The sequence below is a fragment of the Mirounga leonina genome, unplaced genomic scaffold, assembly GCF_011800145.1.
Source record: "Mirounga leonina isolate KUSES-001 unplaced genomic scaffold, KU_Mleo_1.0 Mir_125, whole genome shotgun sequence".
Lineage (NCBI taxonomy): Eukaryota > Metazoa > Chordata > Mammalia > Carnivora > Phocidae > Mirounga > Mirounga leonina.
In genome coordinates this window covers 43,407,563-43,434,092 of record NW_023270305.1, presented here as the reverse complement: position 1 = coordinate 43,434,092, position 26,530 = coordinate 43,407,563, and the positions used below count along the sequence as shown (strand labels likewise).

The 26,530-nt window shown below is 47.1% G+C and overlaps 1 protein-coding gene across 14 annotated transcripts in view; it reads left to right on the top strand.

Moving 5' to 3' along the window:
- DYSF (dysferlin) overlaps nucleotides 1-26,530 on the top strand; it is a 205,145-nt gene that overhangs the window by 132,386 nt on the left and 46,229 nt on the right. For 8 of the 14 annotated variants that reach the window (XM_035001321.1, XM_035001332.1, XM_035001330.1 and 5 more), the window contains 4 exons: nucleotides 6,236-6,337; nucleotides 6,463-6,624; nucleotides 7,678-7,843; nucleotides 8,334-8,410. In XM_035001321.1, the coding sequence (XP_034857212.1) occupies nucleotides 6,236-6,337; nucleotides 6,463-6,624; nucleotides 7,678-7,843; nucleotides 8,334-8,410 (507 nt within the window). Of the gene's footprint in view, nucleotides 1-6,235; nucleotides 6,338-6,462; nucleotides 6,625-7,677; nucleotides 7,844-8,333; nucleotides 8,411-14,628; nucleotides 14,692-26,530 lie in introns of all 14 variants that reach the window. The other 6 variants (XM_035001323.1, XM_035001319.1, XM_035001328.1 and 3 more) reach the window with 1 other exon arrangement.

The following is a 26,530-nucleotide window of genomic DNA, read 5'->3' as shown; positions in this document are numbered from 1 at the left end:
ATGCTGCCAAGGGGAATGAATTCAAAGAAACTGCAATTTTAGATTTCCTGAGAATTGGACATTGTGCACATGCACGTGTGAGTGTGTGCGAGTGTGCACACGCGCAAGAACACACACACACGCGTGTGCGCGCACACACAAACACACACCCACACCCACAAGGGCAGCAGAAGAGGTGATGGCTGTTTCCTTAACAGCCGGGGGCCCCCGAGGATATGGAGCATGTGCAGAAGGAGATCCCACCTGGGGACCTGGGGACGCTGTAGGCGGGAGCTGGGGCTTGCAGACCTGACCATTGAAGGGGGCGTGGTTCGGGGCATTACCCTTGGTTCTGCCGCTTCTGTCTTGCTGCAGGGCAGGCAGGGGATGCCCTAGTGGAAGGGACTGCAGGCTCCGTGGCTGTTTTCGCGGAGGGCTCAGGGGGCCAACCAGATGTCACTCTATCCCCTTCCATCTCCAGGGTATGGCTTTTAGTCTGAGATGTACACAAGGTACTCTCCCGCACCCCCAGATCCACTAGAAGGAAAATTTTGGTGTTTTGCAATCAGGAAAATAAACCCAGTGGTCCCCCATCCCCCTTTCCCTCCCCCAAGGCCTTAATTTAAAACACTGTTTTTCCTGGGAAGTGTAATTAGAGCAACATGTTGTTCCTAACGAGCTGGGTGGGGCAGGCAGACAATGGAGCCCTCCCAGCACGCCTGGCTGCCCCTGCCTGCAGCTCCTTGAGGAGCCAGGATCTGAAGGTCCAGAGGTCCTCCGACTGTACCCTGCTGGGGGAGGTGGGGGTCCGTGGGGCTACTGGTAACAGGACTACTGAGGTGGCCGGGGGAGCTCAACCCTTCCCCCAGCTCTGCCCTGGGAACGAACATCTGTCTGGTGTGGTGGCCCCTGGACCTAGGGGAGGAAGTCTCCCTCATGGCTTGTCCTCGGCTCTCTGTACTGAGCTGGCCTGCTGGACAGATAGACTGAAGGGGGCATAAGGGTAGATTTCTCTCTGCTGGGGGAGAGAGCCTCATCTATCCTTCGGTCCTTGTCCTCTTGATCGGAGGAGGCAGTTCGGTAAACGCCCTGCCCACCTGTAGGACCCATCAATGGAGCAGCCCTGCATCTGCCCTGTGCTCAGGGTGGGTGGGAAGGGCGAGCAAGGGAGGCATTGGTCAAGTGTGGCTTCATCTAATTAGACTTGTATTGTATGGCTGCCTTTGAGGTCTGTGGTCCTCAGAGTCCCCGTCTCACATAGGACAGTGAATTAGGATATCCTGGTGACACTTCAAGTCTATACCTCCCCCCTGGCTGGCAATGCTGGTAGGCTGCAGCCCACCCCCACCAAGAATCACTGGCCTGGAAGGAGGTGTTGAGCCCCTCAGGTTGACTGGACCAGAAGTTGAACAGCTCAGGCTCAGGAGCCAGCCATCTGGCCAGGGCCATAGGACTCTCCCAGTGAGGTGTCCGAGACCAGTCAGGACCTTGGGAAACGGGGCCACAGGGTCACTTAGAGGTCAAAGAAGCCAGAGAATAGGGCAAAAAGAAGTTTCTGGGGGTGGTTGGGAGATTTTCTGGAAGATGGAGAGCTTGAAGGAGGCACTGAGAGATGTGTTAGATTCCGGAAGGTGTACGGGAAGACCGTTCAGACCGAGGGAGTGATGAGCAGGCACGGAGCAGGCTGGCACAGACAGGAGTGCTGGGAAGGAGGGGAGGGGATGCTGGAGTCAGTTCTTCATTCAACCATCCACCCACCCATTCATCCCGTCGCCATCTCTCCCTCCCCTCAATTACCCATTCATCATCCTGTAGTTATCGGACAGAGATTTCAGCTGTGGTCCCTGCCTGCAGAGTTGCTGGTTTAACACACACAGATGGTACGGGGTGGCGTGTCCTTCAGTGGGAGTGAGTCCACTTGCTGTAGAAGCCAGGGGGTGCTTAGCTTAAGCTCAAGACCCCAGGGAAGATTTCAATGGAGATCTGAAGTCTGAGTGGGAGGTAGCCAGATGAAGTGGGCAGAAGAGGATTTCAGACAGAGGGACCAGCCACTCCAAGCCTCAAAGGTAAAGAGAGTGTGTTGCCTCTTGCAACCTGCTAGTGTTCAGAAGGGCCAGTGTTCAGCGTGTGCGGGGAGGTGGCTCATCACTTATCTGGGATGTAGGACCCATCAATGGAGCAGCCCTGCGTCTGCCCTGCACTCAGGGTGGGTGGGGAGGGCGAGCAAGGGAGGACCTGGGGACGCTGAGGGAAAATAAACCCAGTGGTCTCCCATCCCCCTTTCCTTTCCCCAAGGGAAGGAACTGGAAGATGAGGGGCCTTGGAGGCCATGTTAAGGAGTTTGGACTTCATCCTGAGTGGCTGGGGAATGTTTGATGGGTTTTAAACAGAATGACATTCTAGAAGGTTCCCCCTTGGCTGCAGAATACAGCATGCATTGGCTCTTGGGAAGGGATTTGCAAAACCACATGCAAGGAGAACACTTAGGGGGATGCTGGTGAATCCAGGTGAGAGAGGGTGAGAGCGCGAACCGAGGGAAGGAGACAGGTGGATGGGCATGCGAGAAGTTTAGGAGACAGAATCATGAAGGCCAGGTGGTCCATCAGACACGGTGATGAGGGGGAGGAGAGCCAAGTGTGGCATGGGGCTTTTTAGCTTGATCGTCAAGGTAGATGATGGGGCTGGTTTCTGAGATGACATTGGGAGAGAGCAGGTTTTGAGGGGAAACTTAGAGAATCCAGTTTGGGACCAGTTCAGTGTTAGAGGCCAGTAGGGCACATGGGTGAACTGAGCAGTAAGAGGTTGGCAATGTGGGTCTGGGGCTTAGGGCAGATGCCTGGAGGCAGAAATCCCAGGAGAGGGCTGGGCAGAGGAGGAGACTCAGCCAGCAGAGGGTGGAGAGGGGGAAAGGGCAGTGGAGAGGAACCAGAGGGATGGTTTTAGGAAGGAGGCTGAGGTTAGTTGGCAGGAGGCTGCTGAGGGAGTGGGAGAGATGCGAGCCTGCCAGTGGCCTTTGGGCTGAGCTACAAGCAAGTTGTTGACTTTGGACAGAGTTTTCAGGGCAGGGGTGCTGGGGGCAGAGCTGAGTGCATTGGGCAGAGGGCCTCGCGGAAGTGAAAGAGAGGTAGTGGATAGAGGCAGACCTTTTTAGGGAGAGAGGGAAGGGGGAGGGAGACTGCTGGAAGACAGGGAGAGCAGGGCAGGGATGGATCCAAGAGACCATCTTTAAATAGGGAAGGAAATGATCCAGCAGATAGTGTGAAGAATTGGGGAGGACGGGACGGGACAGCGTTGGGGAACAAGAGAGGCAGCGATAACTCCGCGGGGCTGGATGGGCAGTGCGGTGTGCACAGTGGGGAGGGGGGCAGAGGACTGTGGTGGCAGCCCACGGGCCAGGTGGGGGGGGTGGGGGTGGGCTGCAGAGGCAGGGATCCTGGTGACAAATAGCAGGGAGCAAAGGTGTGCCTGGACCCCTGGGGACAGTGAGGTGGACAGAGATGGCTTTGGGATGGAGAATGGTGGCCTCACGCCGTGCCAAGGAAGCTGCCGGCGGACATACCTCTAACCACTGTCTCTGCTTGTTTCTTCCTCCTGCTTCCGCTGGGCCTGGCGTTCCACAGCTGTGTGCACCTGCCTTATTCCTCCAGGGCCTCCTCCAAACGGTACTGGAGCCTAGCCTTCTCGAGGTTCTTGTTTCTGTCCTCCTCATAAACAGGTTTCTGAAAATGGGGAGCCTGGTCCTCAGCCTGTAGAGAGGAACGTCATCACCATGGAGCTCAACAGAGCTGGGAGGAAAGACGGAACGTGGAAATGAGGGAGAAACAGGAATCAGAGGGACACCGCCCAGAGTTTGGGGGCCTGGAGAGAAATGTTCTGGGTGGGGGAGCTATAGTAATGAGTTTTCCTGGTGGTTCAGAAGAACGGTATAAGCATGTGAGAAAGGTTTGATCTTTCTGCCTCTCTGATCCCTTCTTTGTGCTCCTTTTGGTCCTGGATGTTTGGCCCTGCCCCACCCCCCCACATTGGGCTGGGCATCAGCCTTAAGCAGGCCACAAACAGACCATGAACTTCAGGCAAAACCCTTCTTTTAAAGAGCCCTGTCTCCACCCTCTAGGCCACTGCTTATGGGAACTGTGATGTACACAGCGCCCCCTGGAGTTGTGCCCTAGGGCAGCTCAGCACATGGCCCCTCCTCCTGACAGCACCTGTCTCCCAGCCAGTCTGAAAATGTAGCTGCTTCCTATCCCACATCACCTGCATTGAAGGTGTGGAGGTAGATTAGGAATTCCTTTGCTTTGTGCCCGCGGGACATGGGGATAGTTAATTACAAAGCCAGTGTTGTTCTGAGAGATGCTTCTGGTGGCTGGGTACCCCTCAAGTCACTCTGGGAGAACGACAACGCGAATGGTAAAAGCAGTGGGACCGACAACAATCAGGTCATCCCGGCCATCACTACAGTTTCCTAAAGCAGCTCCTGGGTGCCAGACACTTTCTGTTTGTTCTCTCACTGACTGTTGGAGCGGGCTCGTGAGGGTATTGTTATCCTGGATCTTCATATGAGGGTAATGAGTCACAGACGTTGAATAATTTGCCCAAGGTCAAACAGCTAGAAAGCAGCAGGGCTGGAACTAGAACTGAGGTCTGTCTGATTCTAGAAATGAGCTTTTTACCGCTGCAGGTCAGGCAAGTGTAGTGTCATCAGTGTGTCGCTGGGCAGGAGTGACAGCTGGGGTTGGTTGTGAAGTGATTCGTGGAGGCAGGAGGAAGCCAATGTGTGTCAGTGCTCCAGCTGCTCCCGCCATCTACGTCAGAGCATTTGTACATGGATGCACCATCCTTTGAGAAGGAGCCCAAAGCAAATCACTTGGAGAATTAATCCACTGATTCCAGTGGATTATTAAATGTTCCAGTGTTTATTAAATGAGATTACACAAGGCAAGCTCTGTAAAGTATCCAGCATAGCCCTTTTATTTACAGTCAACATTTCCCGAGTGTCAGGGCCTGCTTGTATGGACGTGTGGGTTGTGCACTGCACAAGGGCTCTGTGTCTAAGGGGAGGCAATTACCAGCGCAGACATCATATATTTGTTTTTATTATAACAATTTTCCAGTAGGTGGCAGTAAAGTGTCTTGTTCTAATAAACTAGTAAAATATGACGATTTTCTGACGTGGAAGTAAAGAGTCTTCAGGAAGGGACGTCTTTCTTTAATTGCCACAAAGGTGCCACATGGGCTAGTAGAGCTGTTGTGGTTTCACGTGAACCAGGCATTCTTCTGAGTGTTAGTATCAACTTCTTCCAGCCTCACACTAATCTTGAGAGCTTGGCAACTTTGAATAACCATTTTATACGTGAAAAAACTGAGCCACCGGGAGATGAAATAACGTATCTAACTCAGCAGCTGGCGGAGTAGAGCCTGGGCTCCTAACCACTGTGAGACTTGGTAGTTGCTCAAGCCACAGCGGCACCTGCCTGCCTTGCCCCAGCTGCTTCCCTGCGTGTTTCCTTGTGATCGTTGGGGGTTCTTGCCCTGGTCTTTCTGGCAGACCCTCAGTAGGCAGAATTGATACACGCTGCTCTCATCTTCGGTGTGTGGTGGTGAAGGAACCTCCCCAGTGGCTCCCTTTAGTGCCTACGGACGATGGGCACTTACATCCTCTTCTCCTATTTGTACATTTTCTTTCTGGCTAACAGCAGGTGTTCTGTCTTCATGGTGGACAGATGTGAGAGGTGAGGGTTTGGGGCTGGCAGGTGCCTGGGCGTGGTGTGGGGGATGGAGATGGGGCACCAGAGTGGATGGTAGGTCAGGAGGGTCTGAGCCTGGAGGCAGGAGAACCAGGCTAGGGGGAGGGTATGAGGTCTTCTCTGGGACCAAGCGGGGCTGGAGTGGGCGTGCTAGGATGCAAGTGGGCAGTGTGTGTATGTGTCTGTGTGGGGAGGGGGACGGGGAGACCCTGAGCAGCTCACTGGTGCCTCAGAGCCTGTATTTGGAAGAGGGGTTCATGTGAAACAAGGTGACCTGAGTCCCAGGCCAAGGTGCTCGGATGGTGATGCCGGACAAGATGGTGCCTGGCAGAAACTGACTTCATTTTCTCATTTTTGCCTGCCTGCCTGCCCACTCCTGTGCCTTTGCCTCTCTGTTTCCTTCTCTCCACACATGTCCTTCTTTCTGCCCCAACTGTCTTGCCCTTTTTTCATCTCTCTGCCTTGGTCTTCCTGCCACCGTTGTCTCTGTCCTGCCTGTCATGCCCCTGCAGTCGGAGGACACAGACCTGCCCTACCCACCGCCTCAGAGGGAGGCCAACGTCTACATGGTTCCCCAGAACATCAAGCCGGTTCTCCAGCGTACTGCCATAGAGGTGAGCCTGGCTCTGGGGTGGGGTGGGGGGTGGTAGGGAGGCGGCCTGGCCCTTCCCGTTCCTGGCCCTGGCTTTTCCTGGGGCCTGGGGCTTTCCCAGCCGCTTGCCTCACTCTGTGTCCCTAGATCCTGGCGTGGGGCCTGCGGAACATGAAGAGTTACCAGCTGGCCAGCATCTCCTCCCCCAGCCTCGTGGTGGAGTGCGGGGGCCAGACAGTGCAGTCCTGTGTCATCAAGAACCTCCGGAAGAACCCCAACTTTGACATCTGCACCCTCTTCATGGAAGTGGTAAGCCTGACCTCCCTGCTGTCCCCTTCCAGGCTCCTGGTGCCTAGAATGTCCTCAGGGCTCCAGGCAGCTTCCTGTGGGATCCTGGCTAGGTCACGGCATCTTTCCCACCTCATTTGTCTGTGAAAGTGGGGAAGCAGTGCTCACCCTCTCCTCGCTGGAAGAGTGGAAGCCTGTGAGTAGCACAAATGGGGTCAGCTTGCTCCTTCCTACCCAGATACCGAGTGCACAGAAGTCCCAAGGACCCACCCTTCCCTACCAGGGCAGTTCTCAGCCCCCTGGAGCTCTCCCCAGGGGCCCACCAGGGCTCTGACCTTCTGCAGTTCCTCCAAACCTTCCCTGACTGGATCCTCCTCCAGCCTCGCTGTGGGCTCACCCCCAAGGCCCACAGGCCCCCAGCCCTCTGCAGCTCCCTGGGCTGCCTGGGCCTAGTGGCCGGAGTAAGGCAAGTCTGAGGAAAGGAAAATGGTTTGCAAGATGAAAGCACTATAGAAATTCCAGGCCCAGTGGCTGTCAACAGGAGCCTCCTCTTGGCTGAGCCAAAGCCGCCACCGAAGGAGAGCATATAAATTATTTCAAGTTGTGTTCAAAGTGCTTTTGGGGCTGGGGTTGGGAGGAGAAGAATCTGGGTCTGTAAGCCAACTCTTGAGTATCCACTTGGGGGGGACTGTCTGCAAGAAATGTTGAGACCTGGGCCAACTTCTCCCTTCTTCCCCTCCCCAGCCAGTGAGGGTTCAGGGAAAGTAGACTTGTTTTAGCTTCAGGCTGAGCTGGATATGTTTGGAAGGTAAAGCTGTGGGGGAAAAGTCAGCCTCTGCATACAGCATTCAAGAGGCAGACTGAAAAGGTGTGTGTCTTCTCCTCCCCTGGCCAGTGCCTGGGTTCAGCCAACCACCACTTTGGATTTATGGCTCTGGAGGGTTATGTGCAGGTTTATTGTCACTCTTCGCTTCTTGAACTTGTTCTGTGAAGGAGAGCACCCCCCCCCCACCCTGAAGCCTCCCAGAGATGGGTTCAGGCCACCGCCCAGAGCTTCCCTCCCACTCTGCCCAGATGCTGCCCAGGGAGGACCTCTACTGTCCCCCCATCGTGATCAAGGTCATTGATAACCGCCAGTTTGGCCGTCGGCCTATGGTGGGCCAGTGTACCATCCGCTCCCTGGAGAGATTCATGTGTGACCTGTACTCCGAGGAGAGTCCGTCCCCACAGGGCGGCCCAGGTAGGGGGTGGGGCTGTTGAGGGAGAGGGCCAGGGCAGAGGGGCTGAGGCAGGTGGGGCTTCCCAGGTGAGATGTGCCCGGAAGCCCTCCTCTTACCAGAACCTGAGCGAGAAGTGGTTTCTGCTCAACTGACCAGGACCAGGAGGGTGGGAATCTTGCCTTCCTCAGGGCATCACCTCGCTTGGGGCTACTGAGAGGCCAGGGCTGCTGTGGGAGGATGTGGGGGAAGACTTGAGGGAGAGAGAAAGGCAGGGATTCCATGGGATGAGGAGGGAGAGAGAGAACTGGGGAGATAGAGAATGTGAGAAAAAGATGGGAGAGACAGAGGCGGGAGAGGGAAGAACTAGGTGGGAAGAGAAGGACACAGATTGAGAAGTGTAGGAGGCTGAGGGCCTCTTGTCTCAGTATCCCTGCTGAGTCTTGTGGCTGGAGAGGGGCGAGGGCCCCTGAGGGAGCCCCTCTCGGGCCTGGATTCCGCTCTTCCCTACAGATGATGTGAGTTTACTCAGTCCTGGGGAAGATGTGCTCATTGACATTGATGACAAGGAACCCCTCATCCCTGTGCAGGTAAGACGAGCACTGGGTCCCCAAAAGAGACTCGGGCTCTGCTGGCCTTGGCTGCCCCTCCCCCTTCCTCATCTCTCCCACTCCTCCTCCCTTCCCTTCCTTACCACAGGGCCTCTATAAGACATCTCCCTCGTACCCTGGGGGCTGGATACCGTATAGGTGGAGGGACCCAGATGGGAACTTTCAGTCTGGTCAGGAGTGGAGTGGAGGGGTTGGGGGAAGGCTGTGTGTGGTGCCTGGGCAAGACCCAATCATTTTCCCCAAAGCATGTGGAAAAAAAAATGGGCCCTCTGCTTAGGGGGCCGTGTTGAAGGCTCCCCCTGACAATTACTCAGGAAATCATGGTGGGGGCCGCAAATGAGAGAGAAGGAAGACAGGGGAGAGAGTGAGCAGGCAGTCTTGGGGGTGCTCTAGTCCCGTTGCCTTACCCCAGCCAGAACCCTGCTTAGGGGTAGATTCATCTATAGGCTCATGTGTGGGGGCACCTTGGAAGCAGCTGAAAAGGAGAGATCTGTGTCCAAGCCAATAGTCCCTCTTGCCCCATTCCCTCCGCCTCCAGGAAAAGAAAGGGTGAGGGGCAGGAGGGGGATCTTATTCCAAGGGAATCCAACCCTGCAGACAGGTAAGAGGCATCCCTTTGCTATGTACTTGGCAACCGAGGGCCAGCTGCTGACCCAGACTCCAATGCCGAACAGCATGGCAGGGGGTCTGTGACATCTCTTAGTGAGCAGGGAGCACTCTCCGCGCCTTGGGTCCTGGGCTGCTCTAGTTCCTGTAGGGCCAAGATCACCCAGTCCTTCCCTCGGTGGAGATGGCCTCACAGTGAGCACCAGACTTGACCTGCTATCTCTTCTAAGTTGTCACCCTCCTCTTGGCTTTGCATGATGCTGGTCACTGGTCACACCCCTGGCACCTGGGGCTCCCAGACCTTCCCTGCTGCCCAGAGGCAGAGCCTCCAGCCAGTGTAGACCATGCGTGTGTCCTTAGGCTCTTGGTCTCTTTATTGACCCAGGGATGGTGTCCCACTTCAGGAGGTTCTGTTTTCTTTAAACCACCAAACAAATATCGGCCTCAGGAGCAAGAGAACGCACTGGGGTGCTAAGTCGGGCTCAGGATCCTCAAAGCTGTCCTGGAGATGTGTTTACAGGGCTTCCTTCTAACATTTAAGACTGATTTCTGGTTTTTTTTGCTTGTGCATCTTTCACCTTTGTGCCACTTCCAAGGGAACATCTCTGGTGTGGGCCTAGCTGCTGCTGAGACAAGAGGCTTGCTCTGTAGTTTCTCTGATGCTAAGAGTCCTCAGAAGCCCCACGCTCTCCATCTCTCCCACCTCCGTGACTCTCTGGGGTTCTGTCCACCATCCTTTCTGCTGGGGACACCTTCTGGTCTATTCCTGGTCATTCTTTAAGACTCAACTTAGCTGTGGTCACCTCCTCCCGGGATTCGTCCCTGGCTCCCTCCCTTCTCCTGCAAGCCCTGTCTATATCTTGGTCACTGCCCTTGCTTTAGGTCCTGAATGTCTCTGCAAATGTCAGCCACCTTCCCCAGACCAGGCTCAGGACAGTCACTGGGTGCACTCCTTCTGTGTCTTCAACGCCCAGCACAGGACTGGTTTAAAGGAGGTGTTCAGTGAAGTCTATCTGGATGGGTGGATGTGTGGGTGGGTGGACAGATGGATGGATGATGGATGGATGGATGGATGGATGACCTGCCTACTACTCTCTGTATGGGTCTAAGAAGGAGCTTCTCTAGACTGGGAAAATCCAAGTGGAAATTCTGGATGGTCCTACCCAGGCTTCAGCCATGTTCAATACTAGTGCCTTCTGGCCTGGTGGCTGTTTGTAACTGAATTAGGCAGATAATTAGCCCCAAGCTCCAGTCTGCCCAGTCCTGGCTCCTGTTTCCCACCCCCTCAGTGGGCTATCTGAGTCTGTGCAGGGAAGTGCAGGGCTTGCCCAGCAGGATTTCCGTTCTCTGTGTGTGCCGCCCTCAAACTGTCTACAGACTCAGATGGGGGGGGGGGGAGACTATTTTGAATCCTGCCGGCTACAAGCCCACCCAGGGGCGGACGGTGAGGAGGCCCGGCCTGGACACCCTCCCGGCACTGACATGAGTGAACCGGGGCTGGGCTCTGAGCTCTTTGTGGGAGCACATGGCCACTCTGGCTAGAGCTGCTGGCCAGCCAGAGGGTGAGGAGCTGGGATCTGGGCTCCTGGCGGTGTGGCCACATGTGGAGGGGCTGGGCTCACAGGGCCTCAGAGGTGGGCCAGGAGAAGGAGGAAGTGAGATCTGCCTGCTCTGGTGGAGGAGGCTTGGACCCTGCCCTCATGGAGCTCCCTGTCTGATTGAGGAGGCAGAGCCCTTCTCCCAAGGAACCCCGAGGCCAGGAGGGAGCCCTGGGCCGGTCTCCGGGAAGCCCTGGCCTGATGGTGTCTGATGGGGGACTTGGGGAAAACCAATTTTGTATTGTGTTTTCCTCTGAGATCCAGCGATCATATTTGGTTGGTCAGGAAATCTTTTGCTCCCTCCGTCTCTCCTGCACACCACTCGGCACTTGGGAGGACCAGGCATTCTGAGGCAGATCCCGGAGGCAATGGGCACCAGTTCCAAATGGTTTGCCAGATAATTCTGGCTGGGCTCATAGCCCTTCTCCCCTCCCCCAGTTAAAGTAGAAGTCCCTGCCCTCTGGGGACTGGAGGGACGGGAAGTCTAGCAGAATCTGGATTTTGCCTGCCTCCTGTTTGTCCACCCCGTGTTTCTCAGCAGCCTGTTTCATGCTCATGGTGATGTGGTCCCCCCTGCTGAGCTCACTAGGTCCTGGCTGCAGACCCAGCTGAGGACTCCTCCCTAGCCTCAAACAGGCTCTTGCCAGATCTGGCTTTGGTCTTAGTCCCTCCTGTCTCCTTCCTCAGTGGTACTTCCTCTCTGCTGATGAACCTCCTTACCATCACTGGCTCAGTTCCTGGGAGGAGTCTGCCACACATTAGAAATGTCATCTCAGACTCTTTGCCGATGTTGTCATTGGGCTGACACGGCAGAGAGTTTTTCAGGTTTCTAGAAATGTTTGGTTTCTCTCAGGAGCAGCCAATTCTAGAGATGGTCCAAAATGCATGTATAAGCAGATCTGTCCACTCGGTCTTGTTGAGCTTCTAGGTAGGCAGCCATGTTGGGGTGAGGAGACCCCATGGGGGTGGGTGCCTGGCTTCTTGAACTCTTTTCTGGTGATCAGGGCCTAGAGGAGATAGGCTGACATGAATTAACTCCACAGTTTATTCTTGGTCTGTGCGGCTCTCCTTTGTGTAGATTTTAGACCCGTAGCCTGGGGGTGGTGTGTATGCATGTACAGAGTGTGTGTGAGAGGTGGGGGAGCTGGGGGGCAGGTGTGTGGGCAAGCTCCCAAGGGTGTGTCTAGACTCAGTAGGTGGTGTTGTAGGAATCATGGCCTTGACTTTTAACATTCTGAGGGCAGGCCTGGGTATGTCCTCAAAGAGGGGGCACAGAGCTTATTTCATTCCATTTAATGCTCTGCTTTAAAAAAGGATATATTAATTTTTCTCTGGCTCTAAATACATGTTAATTATATAAAATTTGGAAGATGTAGGATAATTATGACAAATAGGCATCACCTCCAACCAAGGACACAGTCGGAATGAACGGCTGCCAACATATCCTTCTCCATCTTTTCCTCCACCCCCCTCCTGGGCTTCTCTTTCTGTCTCTGACCCCTAATCAGACTCCATTTCTCTCTTTAAAATACAGTTGGGGTCTCTGTTTACTAATCTGCGTCTTCATTGAGCTGGTTCTTCATGTTCTGATTATGAAGCGGTGGAGAGAAAGAGTGTGCAGGACACACACAGAGCATACTCCCCCTCATCTCCTACTGAGGGTCCAGAAGCTCAGAGTAGAGGCAGTGCCTCTGCCCACCCCGCCCGTCTCCCACTGTGCAGGCACTGAGATGCCCCTGGAGTCACCCGGTCACGAGTGACTCTTGCCTATCATTCTGCGAGCCCACCCTGGGTAGTGGGGGGGGGCTCCCCTGTAAGTCTCCAGAGAAGGAGAATTTCTGGGGCTGGGGCTGGGGACCATATGCATGGTGAAGAGAGATAAAGAGGAGAACACCTGGAAATTTTCACCCTGGTTGGGAGAGATGAGAGGTGTGTTGCTGATCTTACATGAGATGCTTTATCAGCCAGGGACAAAGATCATGGACCCTGTTGGCCCATGTGGGTCAGAATGGGCTAAGTGATCAGGAAGGCTTCGGGGGGGTGGCTGGCCGGCCTCAAAGGCTGGTGGGGTCAGAACAGCAGAGGGGAGAGGAGGGTTTTCCTGGTGGGCAAAGGAGTGGGAGCATGGGCTTAGCAGTGGGACTGCGTGTGTGAGGGGGTGTGCATGCGCGTGTGTATGTGTGTGTGCATGTGTGCATGTGTATGAGGTAGGCAGGTACTGGGGGACATGCAGGCTGGCATGGAGAAGACATCAGGGGGCGTGAAGCCTGCTCCCTACACTGTGGGGTGGGGTGCTGAGGCTGGCCGCCCCCCCGGCTCCCCGGCTGGGGCTCATTTGGAGCTCGCTGCCCCACTTCTAGTCTCTGGGATGCTGTGAAGGTGGCAACGTGCTCCCAGAACTGGAGCAGCAAATTATGCCTGAGTCCCAAAGGGGAACGTGTAATTTCGGAAGCCGGACCAGATCTTTGGAGCGCTGTGTTTAGCTTTGTTTTTTCTCCCTTTTGCTCTGGTGAACTGCCGGTTTCCCTCTCACCTTTCTAAAAACAAACTGTATTCAAAATAACAAGAAGGCTTCTGTGAGGTTCAGGATGGGAGCGGGAGGGGCAGAGGCGGCCGGCGCAGGGGGTTGTGTGGAGTTCATCCAGTCTCTGCCAGGGGTCACACCACAGCCCCCCCGGCACCATCCAGTGGCCTGGCCTGCTGCCCACTGGCCACTGCCTGTGCTTCTGGCTCTGAGCAGCCGTAAGGCTGGTCTGGGGGAGGTTGGGATCTCCTCAGTGACTCCCCCTTCACAGGGCAGGGATGGGTCTGTGGGTTCCAAGACTCCCCTCTGGGTCCCAGCAGACTGCCTCCTGCCCTTCCTGAGCCCTTTCTGACCCCCGGGTGAGTGTGTCTCCCAGGTTCTTCCTGTCAAGGAGAGGACAGCCACCTGTGGAGTCTTTCAGAGCCCCCTGCTCGGGGTTCAAAGGCAGACAGGGTCTAACCCTGGGAGTCTGTGTCCTGGCAAGTGTCCTCAGCCCTCCAGCCTTATTTGCTTGCTGCCCAGTGCCTGCCTTCCCGAGCCATTTGCTTTCTCGGCTGTGCCATAGTTTATTCCTCTACTCCTTTGCACTTGTTATCTCCTCTGCCTGGAATGCATCTCCTGGCTTTGTCTGCCTAGACAGGTACTCATCCACCCAGAACGCTGTCACCTTCTCTGGGACCATTATAGTGGTCTCTGAAAAAGTCACCTGTCTCCAGTCCTGACTCCTGAGGCTCTCTGGACCCTGCAGCCCAGGGATTCACCCTATAAAGTACTGAGTCACAGGACCAGAAGACGGCAGGCAAGGATCTGATGCCAGAGAAGGATGCAGGAAGTTTTCTCTAGGATAGCAAAGGCGTGTTGGGCTATAGCACTCTCAGAGTCCCCCCTTTTACAGGCTTGGGGGAAGCCGTAGGATGCCCTGGTTCTTGTCTTTGAAGAGAAAAGGCTCAGAAACCAGACTTCGGAACCGTGCCCAAGCAGGGGTTGGTGTGGCCCAGCTGTTAGAAGAAACCACCAGGGACGATGGGGAGCTTGGAGTACATCTGAGACAGGGAGGTCTGAGTAGGGAGGGCATGTGAGAATGGCATTGAGTGAATGGTGCCAAGGGCAGTGAGAAAGCGGGCGAGAGGGAGCACTGGCTGAGCCCCTTGCACGTGCCTCAGCCGTGCTAGCTGTGCATGGCCTTCATCTCCTCCACACTCACTGTTGCCCTGGGAACCGGGCTTTGTACCTGTTCCCTGGATGGGGATGCTGACTCCGAGAGGTCAGGGGGCTTGACCAAGGTCACACAGCCAGCTGATAAAGCAGTGGGGCCAGGATTTAGACCAGTCTTACCTAACTCCAAAACACATGTTCCTCCCACAGCTTCTACAGCCTCCCTGGTTGGAGCTCTCCTTCCTCGGGGCTGTCCAGTCTTCCCTAAAGTGGTTTCTCTAGTCCTGTTGCTAACCAGCGTGTTTAATTTGTAGCTTGCAGACGGTCTGTTGGGCCCTGCCCCCACTAACATGGCATCTTCTCCATCCAGTCTTCATGTATGTATTGTTTACCTATTTGTGGGCTCTTTGATTTCCCTGGGGGGTTGGGGGTGGGGGTAGGGAGTTAAGGAAGGGAACGGAGGAAGGGGAGTGGGAGGGGAAGAAAGGAAGTACATTTGACCCTAGAACATGGGGGTTAGGGGCACCAGCCCCCGCACGATAGTAAATTCACAGATAACTTATGACTCCTTAAAACCTTGACTACTAATAGCCTACTGTTGACAGGAAGCCTTACTGATAACATAAATAGTCAATAAACACATATTTTGTATGTTTTGTGTATTACATACTGTATTCTTACAATAAAATAAGCTAGAGAAAAGAAAATGCTGTTAGGAAAATGATCAGGAAGAGAAAATACATTTACAACACTATTGTATTTATTGGAAAAATCTGTGTCTTAGTGGACCCATGCTGCTCAAACCCATGTTGTTTGGGATCAACTGTATTTCCTGAGATCCAGCAGAAAACAGTGACCTGTCCTGTGTCTTGGAGGAGGGGTGGGGAGCCAGCTAGGGGAAGATTCTCAGAAATAGACAACACTGAGTTACCTCTTAGTGCATCTTGCGGGTTTTACCTAATCCTGGGATTTACCTTAATCCTGTTTACCAGCATGAGGACCAGAGGGTTGGTGGGGTTGCATGGGCCAGTGGAAACAGGGAAGTCTCTAGATTAGATCTGGACCGCTGGGACGTGGGACCCAAGAAGCTTCTGTGGGCAATGGCAGGTTGATTTTCTCTGTCCCTCCCAGAGGCATGAAAAGTGTGTTGACTGAGGAACCTTGGTAGTCTTGAGCAGATTCTGAGAGGTTTGCCGGGGCCCACAGGCTGCAACTGGGCTGATTTTCTTGGTGTTATCTTTAGTGGGCCCCTCAGGGAAGATGACTTGGTGTTTAGCCTTCACCACGTCCTCGTGAAGTCCCACGCTGAGAGCCCTTGAGCTGCTGGGGGAGCCCTAAGAGATAGCACCTGCCAATAGTTACATTCTGTTCATGGTGCAGGGGGAGGCATTGCTGTCTTATGGGTTTCTAGGAAGAGGCAATGTATATTTTTAATTTTTTCTGATTTACCCATTGTAGAAAATATAGAAAACACAACACAGGGTAAAGCGGAAAGTGAAAACCACCTGTATTCCTACCAGTTGGAGATAAACACTGTTAAGATTTTGATGTGCTTTACATTTTTAGATATGTTTTATGCATGTGTGCATCCTTTTGTTTAAAAGCAAAATTGGAATCATATTGTACTTTTTTATAATCTGTATTTTCCTTTATTTAAATGTATATTGTGGATGTTTTTCCATATCTTTATAGTCTTTAAAAACATGGTTGCATGTCATTCCATTATATGAACATCCATAAAGTTTTAACTACTCCCCTATCATTGGACATTAATGATACTAATTTCCACTAGTGTCTTTTATTTTGTTTCTTAGAGGAGTTATTTTTGTTTACCTTAAATAGGTCCAGCCCATTTAATGTTTAGTCCTAGGCATTTTATAGCCTTTGTTGCTATCTACATGGAATATCTTTTTTTTTTTTTAGTGATTTGGTCTAATTGTTTATTGTTAGAATATAGGGAAACAATATTTTGTATATTTACTTTGAAACAGACTCTTTAGTAAGCTCCTTTATTAGTTCTGAGAATTGTTCATTGATTCTGTTGGGTTTTCCAGGTAGGTAAGATGGTTTCCTTCAAACAGTAATATATATGTCACTATCTTTCTAATAATTATACCTTATTCCTTTTTCCAGAATAACATTTGATAATTGAGCTGCTAGTGAGCAAACATGTTTAGTTACTGATTCTAATGAAAAGCTTCTACCATTTTCCCATTAATTGTGATAATTATTGGTAGTTTCAGATAGATATTCTTGATTTTGTCAAGGTTGTGTCCTTTATTATTAGTTTATTAGTAGCTTAAAAATAAGGTATAGGAATTTAATTTTATCTACTGCCATTTGGCGTTTCTCAAGATGATTATTTTGTTTTCTATTGTTCTATTTATACAATGTACAATTGTCTTGCATTCCTGGGGTAAATCCAAATTGGTCAATTGGTCATGGTATTATAATTTACTATAATTGAAGTCCTCTTATCCAATGCAATCAGACAGGTAGTTGGTTGGCTAATTGAAAACGTTGATTGAATGGGGACTGATTAAAAGCCATGCATACACACTGTAAACATTTTATTTCTAACCCTGTCTATGTATCTTCCTCTGCCAATTATTTGATGTTGCCAAGGCCTCTTTAAATTTGGATCTGCTATTAGAGTGTCATGTCATCCTTCTGGTATAAGCCACATCCAAAATTATCTATGATTTTTCCTTTAGGTTTATTAAAGTTTGATGAGATCTTAATGATACCTGCAGAAAAATCAGACTGTGGAGTCCTTTTAAAAATTTACGATTCCTCCCTCCCATACCCTTTCTTTAAAAAATCTCACTCAGGGTGCCTGGGTGGCTCAGTCGGTTAAGCGACTGCCTTCGGCTCAGGTCATGATCCCAGGGTCCTGGGATCGAGCCCCACCTCGGGCTCCCTGCTCGGTGGGAAGCCTTCTCCCTCTCCCCCTCCCCCTGCTGGTGTTCTCTCTCTCGCTGTCTCTCTCTGTCAAATAAATAAATAAAATCTTTAAAAAAAAAAATCTCACTCATGATTCAACATTTCCATACAACACTCGGTGCTCTTCAAAACCAGTGCGCTCCATTTTTTTTTATTTTAAGATTTTATTTATTTTTATTTGAGAGAGAGAGAATGAGAGAGAGGGAGTACATGAGAGGGGGGAGGGTCAGAGGGAGAAGCAGACTCCCCGCTGAGCAGGGAGCCCGATGCAGGACTCGATCCAGGGACTCCAGGATCATGACCTGAGCCGAAGGCAGTCGCTCAACCAACTGAGCCACTCAACTCAGGCGCCCTCCAGAGCTTTTTCATCACCCCAAAGAGAAACTGTGGAGCCGTTAGATATTAACCTCCCCTTCCCTCCCTCATCCCTCTTCTTTCATCTCTTGCACGGCGTCTTCAAATGTCTTTTAGCTTGTTTTGAAATAGCGTGTTCCGATTTTTTTTTTTTAAGATTTTATTTATTTATTTGAGAGAGAGAGAATGAGATAGAGAGCATGAGAGGGGGGAGGGTCAGAGGGAGAAGCAGACTCCCCCGCTGAGCAGGGAGCCCGATGCGGGACTCGATCCCGGGACTCCAGGATCATGACCTGAGCCAAAGGCAGTCGCTTAACTGACTGAGCCACCCAGGCGCCCCAAAACAAGTGCGCTCCTTAATCCCCATCATCTATTTGAATTCACCTATTGAATCACTGTATTGTGATTCACCTGAAACTAATATTATGCTGTATGTTCACTAACTGGAATTTGAATAAAAACTTAAAAATCTCCTTCTTAATTTTCATCGGTTAAAAAAATCATTGAATCCATTTTCTAGATGCCCTTTTTAAATTCAATTTGTATATATTTTCGTGATATTGGCTTATTGATCTAATTACCGTGTTCGTACAGCTGGCATAAATGGGTTTGGAAACCAGCACAGTGACTCTTGTGAGCTGGCAGGTCCTCCATGGGAGCTCTAGTGGCAAACCAGCTTTTAGCTGGCTCCGTGCCTTAGACTGTGAGTGGAGAAAATGAATAGTATTTGTTGACTCTGGTGGGCGGCAAGTTTGTGAGAACTTCTAGTCTAGATCATGAGTTAGAGTTGCTCTTACTTACCTAGGATTTTTGTATCTCTATTAATAAGTATCACTTTTAAGTTGTCTCTGTTAGGTTTTGATACCAGAATTATAATAGTTTCATAAAATATTTTTTTGAGGTATTCTCTCTTTTTCTGTGCTCTTGAACAATCTCTACGGAGATTGTTTCTTAGACGTTCGAAAATACACGAAAGCCATTCTGAATCTGAATTACACACATTGGAAATTGCACTAAATAAACAGTTTATAGAAAAAAAAATCAATAGTCTTGCTTTATGTATAAAATGTATAGTAATATGAATCAACCTAAATTTGAAAAATGATTAACAATCATGTAACTTAAAAGGTGGTGGCCAAGTGAATTGTATTTATGGTTTAGCTGATAAATAGGATACTTACAATTATTTTTGAAAATGGTGCTATGTGGGGTGCCTGGGTGGGTCGGTCTGTTAAGGGTCAGACTCTTGATTTAGACTCAGGTCATGATCTCAGGGTCATGAGATCAAGCCCTCCATCAGGCTCCATGCTCAGCAGGAGTCTGCTTGAAATTCTCTCTCCCTCTTCCCACTTGAGCGCACGCGCGCGCGCTCTCTCTCAAATAAATAAATCTTAAAAACAAAAGAAAATGGTGCTATGTTACATGAATTTTGAATTTTAGATTTTCAGGAAGGCATATCTTGTATAATTGTATAAGATACATCTACCCTGTCCTTTTTTTTGGTGAAAAGTGGGCCCAGGATCTATTTTGGAAGGGGATTTTTTGTTCACTCTCTACTTCTGTCAATTTGGTAGCTTAGATATTCCCAGATATTGCTTATTACATTAGTATGAATTTGTATATATTACTACAATAAAAGAAAACATTTCCGTATCTGTTCTGTTTTTATCCTCATTCCTAATTTTGTGATTTATGTTATCATTTTTACTTTTATGGTGGTTTTTCATCCAAGGAATCAACTCTTCGAAAATTCTGTTATTAGGTTAGTTTCCTTAATTTCTAGTCATTTTTAAGCCCTTTTCCTTTGAAATTCCTGTTACATATATTTTGGATTTCTTAGGCTATATCTCTCTCTCTCTGTCCCCCCATCTTTGCATTGTTTAAAAATTTTTTTAAAAAATTTTTGTTATGTTAATCACCATACGTTACATTATTAGTTTTTGATGTAGTGTTCCATGATTCATTGTTTGTGCATAACACCCAGTGCTCCATGCAGAACGTGCCCTCTTTAATACCCATCATCAGGCTAACCCATCCTCCCACCCCCCTCCCCTCTAGAACCCTCAGTTTGTTTCTCAGAGTCCATAGTCTCTCATGGTTCGTCTCCCCCTCCGATTTCCCCCCCTTCATTCTTCCCCTCCTGTTATCTTCTTCTTTTTTTTTTTTTTTTCTTAACATATAATGTATTATTTGTTTCAGAGGTACAGGTCTGTGATTCAACAATCTTGCACAATTCACAGCACTCACCATAGCACATACCCTCCCCAGTGTCTATTAAAAAATTTTTTAAAGGGGATATTAATCTATATTTTTTCCTCAAAATTCTAAAATTCTAAAATCTTGCTTTTTTCATATTTAAATCCTTATTCCATCTGGAATTGATTTGTGTTGTGTGCAAAATGTGAGATAGAGATTAGATTTCTTTTTATTTTTTCCCATGTAGATAACCAGTGAATTCTTATCATCATAGAATGACCTATCCTTTCTTGATCTATAAGGACAGTTGTGTCGTATATTAGGTTTCCATATAAGTGTGGGTTGGTTTGTGGCTCTCTTTTCTGTTCCATTGGTCTTTCCTGTACTAATACTCTACTGTCTAGTTTACTATAGCTTTATAATAAACCTTCATATCTCATAAAGGAAATATCCTACCTTGTTCATCTTTAGAAGTGTCATTGCTATTCTTGTCTTTTGCTTTTCCATCTCAATTTTAGAATTAGCTTGTCAACTTCTTTAGAAAAACTGTTGTGATTTGTGATTGAATTTCCGGATCAATCTGGGGAGAACATTTTTATAATATTGCCTTTTAAACATGGGCATGATAAATATCTCCTTTTATTTAGGTATTCTTTAATGTTTTTCAATAGACACTTATAATTTTCTCCAAAAAAGTCTGGTACAACTTTTATTAGATTTAGTTCTAGCTATTTTGTACTTCATTGTTATTTTTACTTGGATTTTTAAAGGTACATTTTCTAATTATTTTTTGCTTGTATGTAAATGAAATTTATTCTCATATACTGATATTATACTCAGAAGATTTGCTAAACTCTTATTAATTCCACTGATTTGATGATTTTTCTGGTTTTTTTCTGTGTAGTCTATCATATAATTTGTGATTAATCACAGTTTTGATTCTTCTGTGTACTTCTAATTTCTTTTTCTTTTTTGTTATTTCCTTTTCCTATCTTATTGCATTGCCTAGGACCTTCAGTTTAATGTTCTATGTAACTGATAAGAGTATTCTTATCTGCTCTAATTTAAAAGTGAATATTTTTATGTTACACCACTGGTGCATTGGGCGAATGATTACTAGTTAGCAAAGAGTTTTTATCATGAATAATATGAAATTTTATTGAATGTTTTTAATGTATCTGTTGAGGTGATCATATAATTTGTTTAATCTGTTAATGTGGTGAATTACATTAAGAGATTTTTTTTTTTTAAATGCTAAAGCAACTTTGCATTTCTGAAACACTCTATCCTGGTCATGATATATTATTATTATTATTTTCTTTCTGCATTGCTAGATTCAGTTTGCAAATATTCAGTTTAGGAATTTTTTTTTTGCATCAATTACTGTGAGTGGTGATCGCTTGAAGTTTCTTTTTCTGATACTGTTTTCTTCAGGTTTTGGTATTTAGATAATACTAATCTTATAAAATGACTTGGGGCATATATACTCTTTCTAATCTCTGAATGAATGAAAAAAGCTTTACATTATCTCTTGCCTGTATGTTTGGTAGATTCATTTCTAAAACCATCTAGACTTAGTATTTTTCTTGGGGATATTTTAAACTGCTGATACAATTTGAAAAAATGTCTATAGGACCTTTGAGGTTTTCTTTTTCTATGTGAGTCACTTTTGGTGATTTGTATTTTAATTTCTTCCTAAAAACTATGGATGTAGCATTTCTCACAATAACCTCTTACTTTTTCAATTTTTTCTTCTTTCATTTATGTTCCTTTTAATTCCTGGTATTATGTTTTATTATTTTTACCAGAATTTGTCAGATTTTTTTGTCTTTTCAAAGAACCAGTTTTTAGCTCTGTTGATATTTTATTGTTTCCTTGTTTTCTAGTTTATTAATTTCTTTATCATTTCCTTCCTTCTGTTTTTGGGGAGGATTATTATATTTTTAACCTTTTAAGGGCTATGCTTAGTTCATTAATTTTCAAACTTTCTTCTTTTCTCGTATAAACATTTAAGGCTATAAAATTCCCTCTAAGTACTGCTTTATTCATCCCACAGGTTTTGATGACTGTTTTGTTGTTGTTGTTGTTGTTATTTTCCAGTTCTATAAGTACTTACTGATTTTTGCTATATTTCTTTTTTTATACCTGAATTGCTTAAAAATAGGTTTTAGAAGTTCCTAGCTTATGTTTTAAGTTATCTTTTTGCTACTGGTTTCAGCTTAACTGTGCTATGGTTCAGAAAATGTGGTCTATATGTTATGGTTCTTGACACTTGCTTTATGACCTATTATATGATGAATTTTTGCAACTGTCCTGTGTTTGCTTGGAAAGAATGTCTAGTCTCCAAATGGGTTTTACATATAACATATCCATTTAGATCAGACTTGTTAATTGTGTTATTTAAATCTATTTTTATTCTGATTTTTATATGTGTCATTCATTAATTTCTAGAGGGTGTATTAGAACATCCTGCTTTGATTTGATATTTGTCATTTTTCTCCTTATGATACTTTTCCTTTACATATTTGATGCTGTGTTATTAGCCACGAACACTTTTAGAATTCTCCTATCTTCCTAGAAAATTGAATCCTTTAATGATATGTAGTGAACCTCTGCCCCTTTGCCTTTTAAAATATCTGCTTTTAAATTTAAAATATCTAATGAGACTGTTTTATCTGTTTTGTCTCATGTTAATATAGCTACACCAGCTTCCTTTGGCCAGTATTTTCCTAGTATACCTTTTTCTATTGTTTTACTTTCAACTTTTTTGTGACTTTGTTTCAGGTGTCTCTTTGGTGAACAGCAAATAGATGGATTCTGTTTTTTCTTTTATGTGTTCTGGCAATATTATTTTCTTAACTAGAGAGTTGAAGAGTCCAGTTATTAATTGTGTTTACTGATATATTTGGATTTATTTCTTCTATCTTATTTTTTGTCTTTATTCATCCTGCCCTTTTTTCCCCTTATTTTTTTTTTTCGGATTGAAAGATTACCTCCCCCTCCTCATTCCTTCTTCCCTTTTCAGTTTCAAAACTATACATTGTTTCTATTCCTTTAGTGATTAGTATAGAAACTTTATCATGCATATTCAACTTAGCAAAGTCTAAGTCTAATTAATATTTATAGCCTCCTCCAGAATAAGTTCCAGAAGGAAATTAGAATACTTCAATTCCAATCACATACCAATTTATAAACTTCTGTTCAATATTTTAGTTGTACCTTTATAAATAAGTGACATTTAAAAAGCAATATCATTTTTTAAAGTAATCCATTTTCCCTTAGCTATGCCAACATTTACTATTTTGTTTTATATGCCAGTCTTCTTCCTCCTGGGTTATCTTCTTGCTTCCTGAAATAGAGCTTATAGAAATTCCTATGATTAGAATCAATTCATTGTAAACTTTCTCACTTTTTAATTATTTCTTGAAAATATTTTTATTTCACCCTTATTTTGGAAATACTAGTTTTGCTGGTACTTATTTTCTATCAGCACTTTGAAGGGACTATTTTACTATCTTCTGGCTTCCATTGTGCTGTTGTCTTCCTAAATCTGAGAACTGTTTTTTGGGCTTTTTTCTTCTTTTAATTAGTTCTGGGTAGTTCTCAACCACTATCTCTTTAAACATTACATATTCCCCATTCTCTCTATCATTTCCTTCTGGAACTCTGATTAGATCTATCATGGACCTTCTCTGTTCTCCATGTTAGTTCAACTTTCTTTCATATTATTGTTAATATTATTGTTTCTTTGTGTTGCACTCTGGCTAATTTCTGAAGATAGATCTCCTAGTTCATTAAGTCTTTCGTTGTTTCTAAAGGCTATTTGACCCCATCTATTGAGTTTTGTCTTAAGTATTATATTTTTATCTTGAAAAGTTCTTCCCTCCCCACCCCCTGCAATTAGCTTATTTATTTTTGAAAGTCTCTTGCTCCTTTGCCATAATTTTTAATGTCTTTTATATTTTTAAACAGTTTTTTTAAAAAGTCCTATTTCTGACAATTCTGTTTCCTGTTGTCTTAACAGTCTGATATGTAGTTGGTGTTTCTAGCTGACTCTTGCTCATGGTGCCTTGTTCCTTATGTCTTATACTATTTTTGATTGTGAACTCATGTTCCTTGGAAATTTATCTGAGAGTTCTTTGAGGCCCGGATGAAAGTTACATTCTTTCATAGAGGGTATGTGTTTACTTGACCAGATGCCTGGAAATGCTACAAACCCAGATTCACTAAAATTAAATGTTCAGGTTGGGCTTTTTGGGCCCCACAGTTAGTTTGCATTTTGGCTCCTTATTTCTCTGGATTTTTGCTTTCTCATTTGCCCCCAAGGATTTTCTTTACATTCCCATCAGCTCAAGCATGCATTTAGAAAGAATTTTAAAGACATCTTATCTGTTAATTTAGGTGTTCTTGGAGACTTTCTCTGGCCCTCTTGTTTGTCATTTTGCTAGAAATCGATGTCTTTATTATAGTTTTTCATTTGACAGTCATATTTGTCTTCATGCTGGTTATATGTCCTTCAGGACTGCATACGCTAACTTCTTGTATCCTCTTAAGACTTTCTACAAACATAAAGTAGTCATTTGTTTTCTTCTGTCTTTTACTCAATTCTTTAACATAACACTTGTCTTAGTCCTCATATTGCTCCCCTTCTTTTAGACCTTATTCTCTTCTTTCTATCTGTCCTTACAGAGGGAAGTCCTTGCTTGTCAAGTACTGAGAGCTCAGAGGGCTCTGTCCATTTAGTGCAGGGGACCACTTCTAATCTCAAACTTTTATAAAAGGAAGAAGAAAACAGTCTGAGATTGCTATATCTTTACCTTGCTCAGTTAGGAATCCAGCAGGGTAGGAGAAGTAAGAAGGAAAGCAGGATCAGAGTTCTTTTCCATGGGACTGAAGGGCTTGTTTTCTATGTTTATTGTGGCAGCTAGGTGTTAGCTAACTAGGTCAGGGCCAAGGTCCTTGCCTATTGACTCCTATGTAAGGAGTTTCTGAAGTAAAGGAAAGCTGACTCTCTCCCACCAGGCCCACCAGGCAGGGGTGTTCTTTGGGGGAAGTTTCTACAGTATTGTGGGTGGATCCTCATCCTTGTGGGTTCAGACACCTGATGAGTTTAGGGCTAGATACTCATTATTCAAGTCTCAAACTGAGGTTGACAGTTCATGAGTTTACAGTGAGAAATACTTCTGCCCGGGGGACATGACCTTGGGTTATGGCTCAGCCCATGGTATCTTACAGATTCAGCAATTGGGAAGCCCAGTTGTGATCGTATACGAGTAAAAAATCGGAATTAGGAGAGATAGTTCTGTTACTTGAAATTTAGTGGCAGCTGACTGAGATGGACAGATCCATCCAACTCCAAAGGTCTGGACCATCGTGAGGGTACTGATGTGCGCAACTGTCAACAGCCAACCCTCCCTTCTCTTGTATTTGTGGGACTGGTCAATTCCTTTTTTCACTGACATATTCTTTCTCTAGATGTATTAATACAACCTACCCATTTAGGGTTAAGGCTTAGTGTAAGAGCCACTCTTCTGGTTTGAGGTGATTTTGCCTGTCCTTGCTCTGAACCACTCTGCATTGATTTCATGGTCTAATTCTCCAAGGGCAGCCCTATTTCCCTTAATTCCAAGTTTTGGGGGAATGCCTCATTGCAGCTCATGAATACTGACAACAGTTTATCCCAAGACTTTGAAGCAAAGGTTTTTTGAGCAAAGGAATCAATTACAGGGTGTGGCTCCCAAGTGAGGAAGCATTTCCAGAAGGCATCCAAGGTAGTTTGTCTCAGAACTTCACCGTTGCACCTCTGAACTTGAGCGTTTGAGGGGGAGTATTTTAACTTTAATAACACGAAGGGTTTTACTTGTACTTTGGTATCTAGCAGATGTGCTAATTAAGAAGATACCTATCTTCTCCCTAAAGTAGGTTTCCTAAGGACATATATTTGGCAATATTGGTTTAGCAAGAATTACTGTATGTGCTCGAAAGTACAAAACTGTACTTCTTTAAAAATATCTCTGGTTCAGATGTGTTGCCAATGCAGCCTGGCCTCCCCCCACTCCCATTAGTTCTGATGAGGGAGGTTTGATGCCTGTCACTGCATGTAATCTGGACCTTCCTTTGTGAGTCATTCCTTCTCTCATTTTCTCCGAGCAAATACAAATCGCCCATCAAATGACAAGTGAAGGCACAGGGGAGGCAAGGGGAGGGAAATCAGAGCCGAAATCTGTTAGCTATTTGGAGTAATTGGTTATTTGCTGTGTTTGCTGGTTGGGAAGCAGAGCACATACTTTACGGTCTCTCCTGTTACGGGGGCTGGAGTCACCCGCCGATATTGGATCCTCGTTGCCGGAGCCCTTGGCTCCGGGCTCCTTTCCCCTGCTTGGCATTCCTGTGGTCTCCTCGGGGGTGCACCCCTCCTCCCTCGATGCACACTGCAGGGGGGACAGCCCGGGGTGAAACTTGTCTGGCAAACTCCAGGGCCTCATCAGGCAGGAGGAGGCCCCAGCCCCCTTCAACCAGCCCTCCTTGTGTCTGCCTCCACCCGCCATATACTCCCCTCTTCCCAAAAGATCTTTCCCTGGTCTGCGAGGGACCTGTTTTCCCATCCAGAGAGAAAAGGTTCATCTCTTCTCAGTGAAAAAATGCTCAGCTTTTTGTGGAAATCTGCAGAACAAGAAGTTCTCTCTGAGGTCTTATTGCGTGCCTTCCTACCCCTAACTGTCC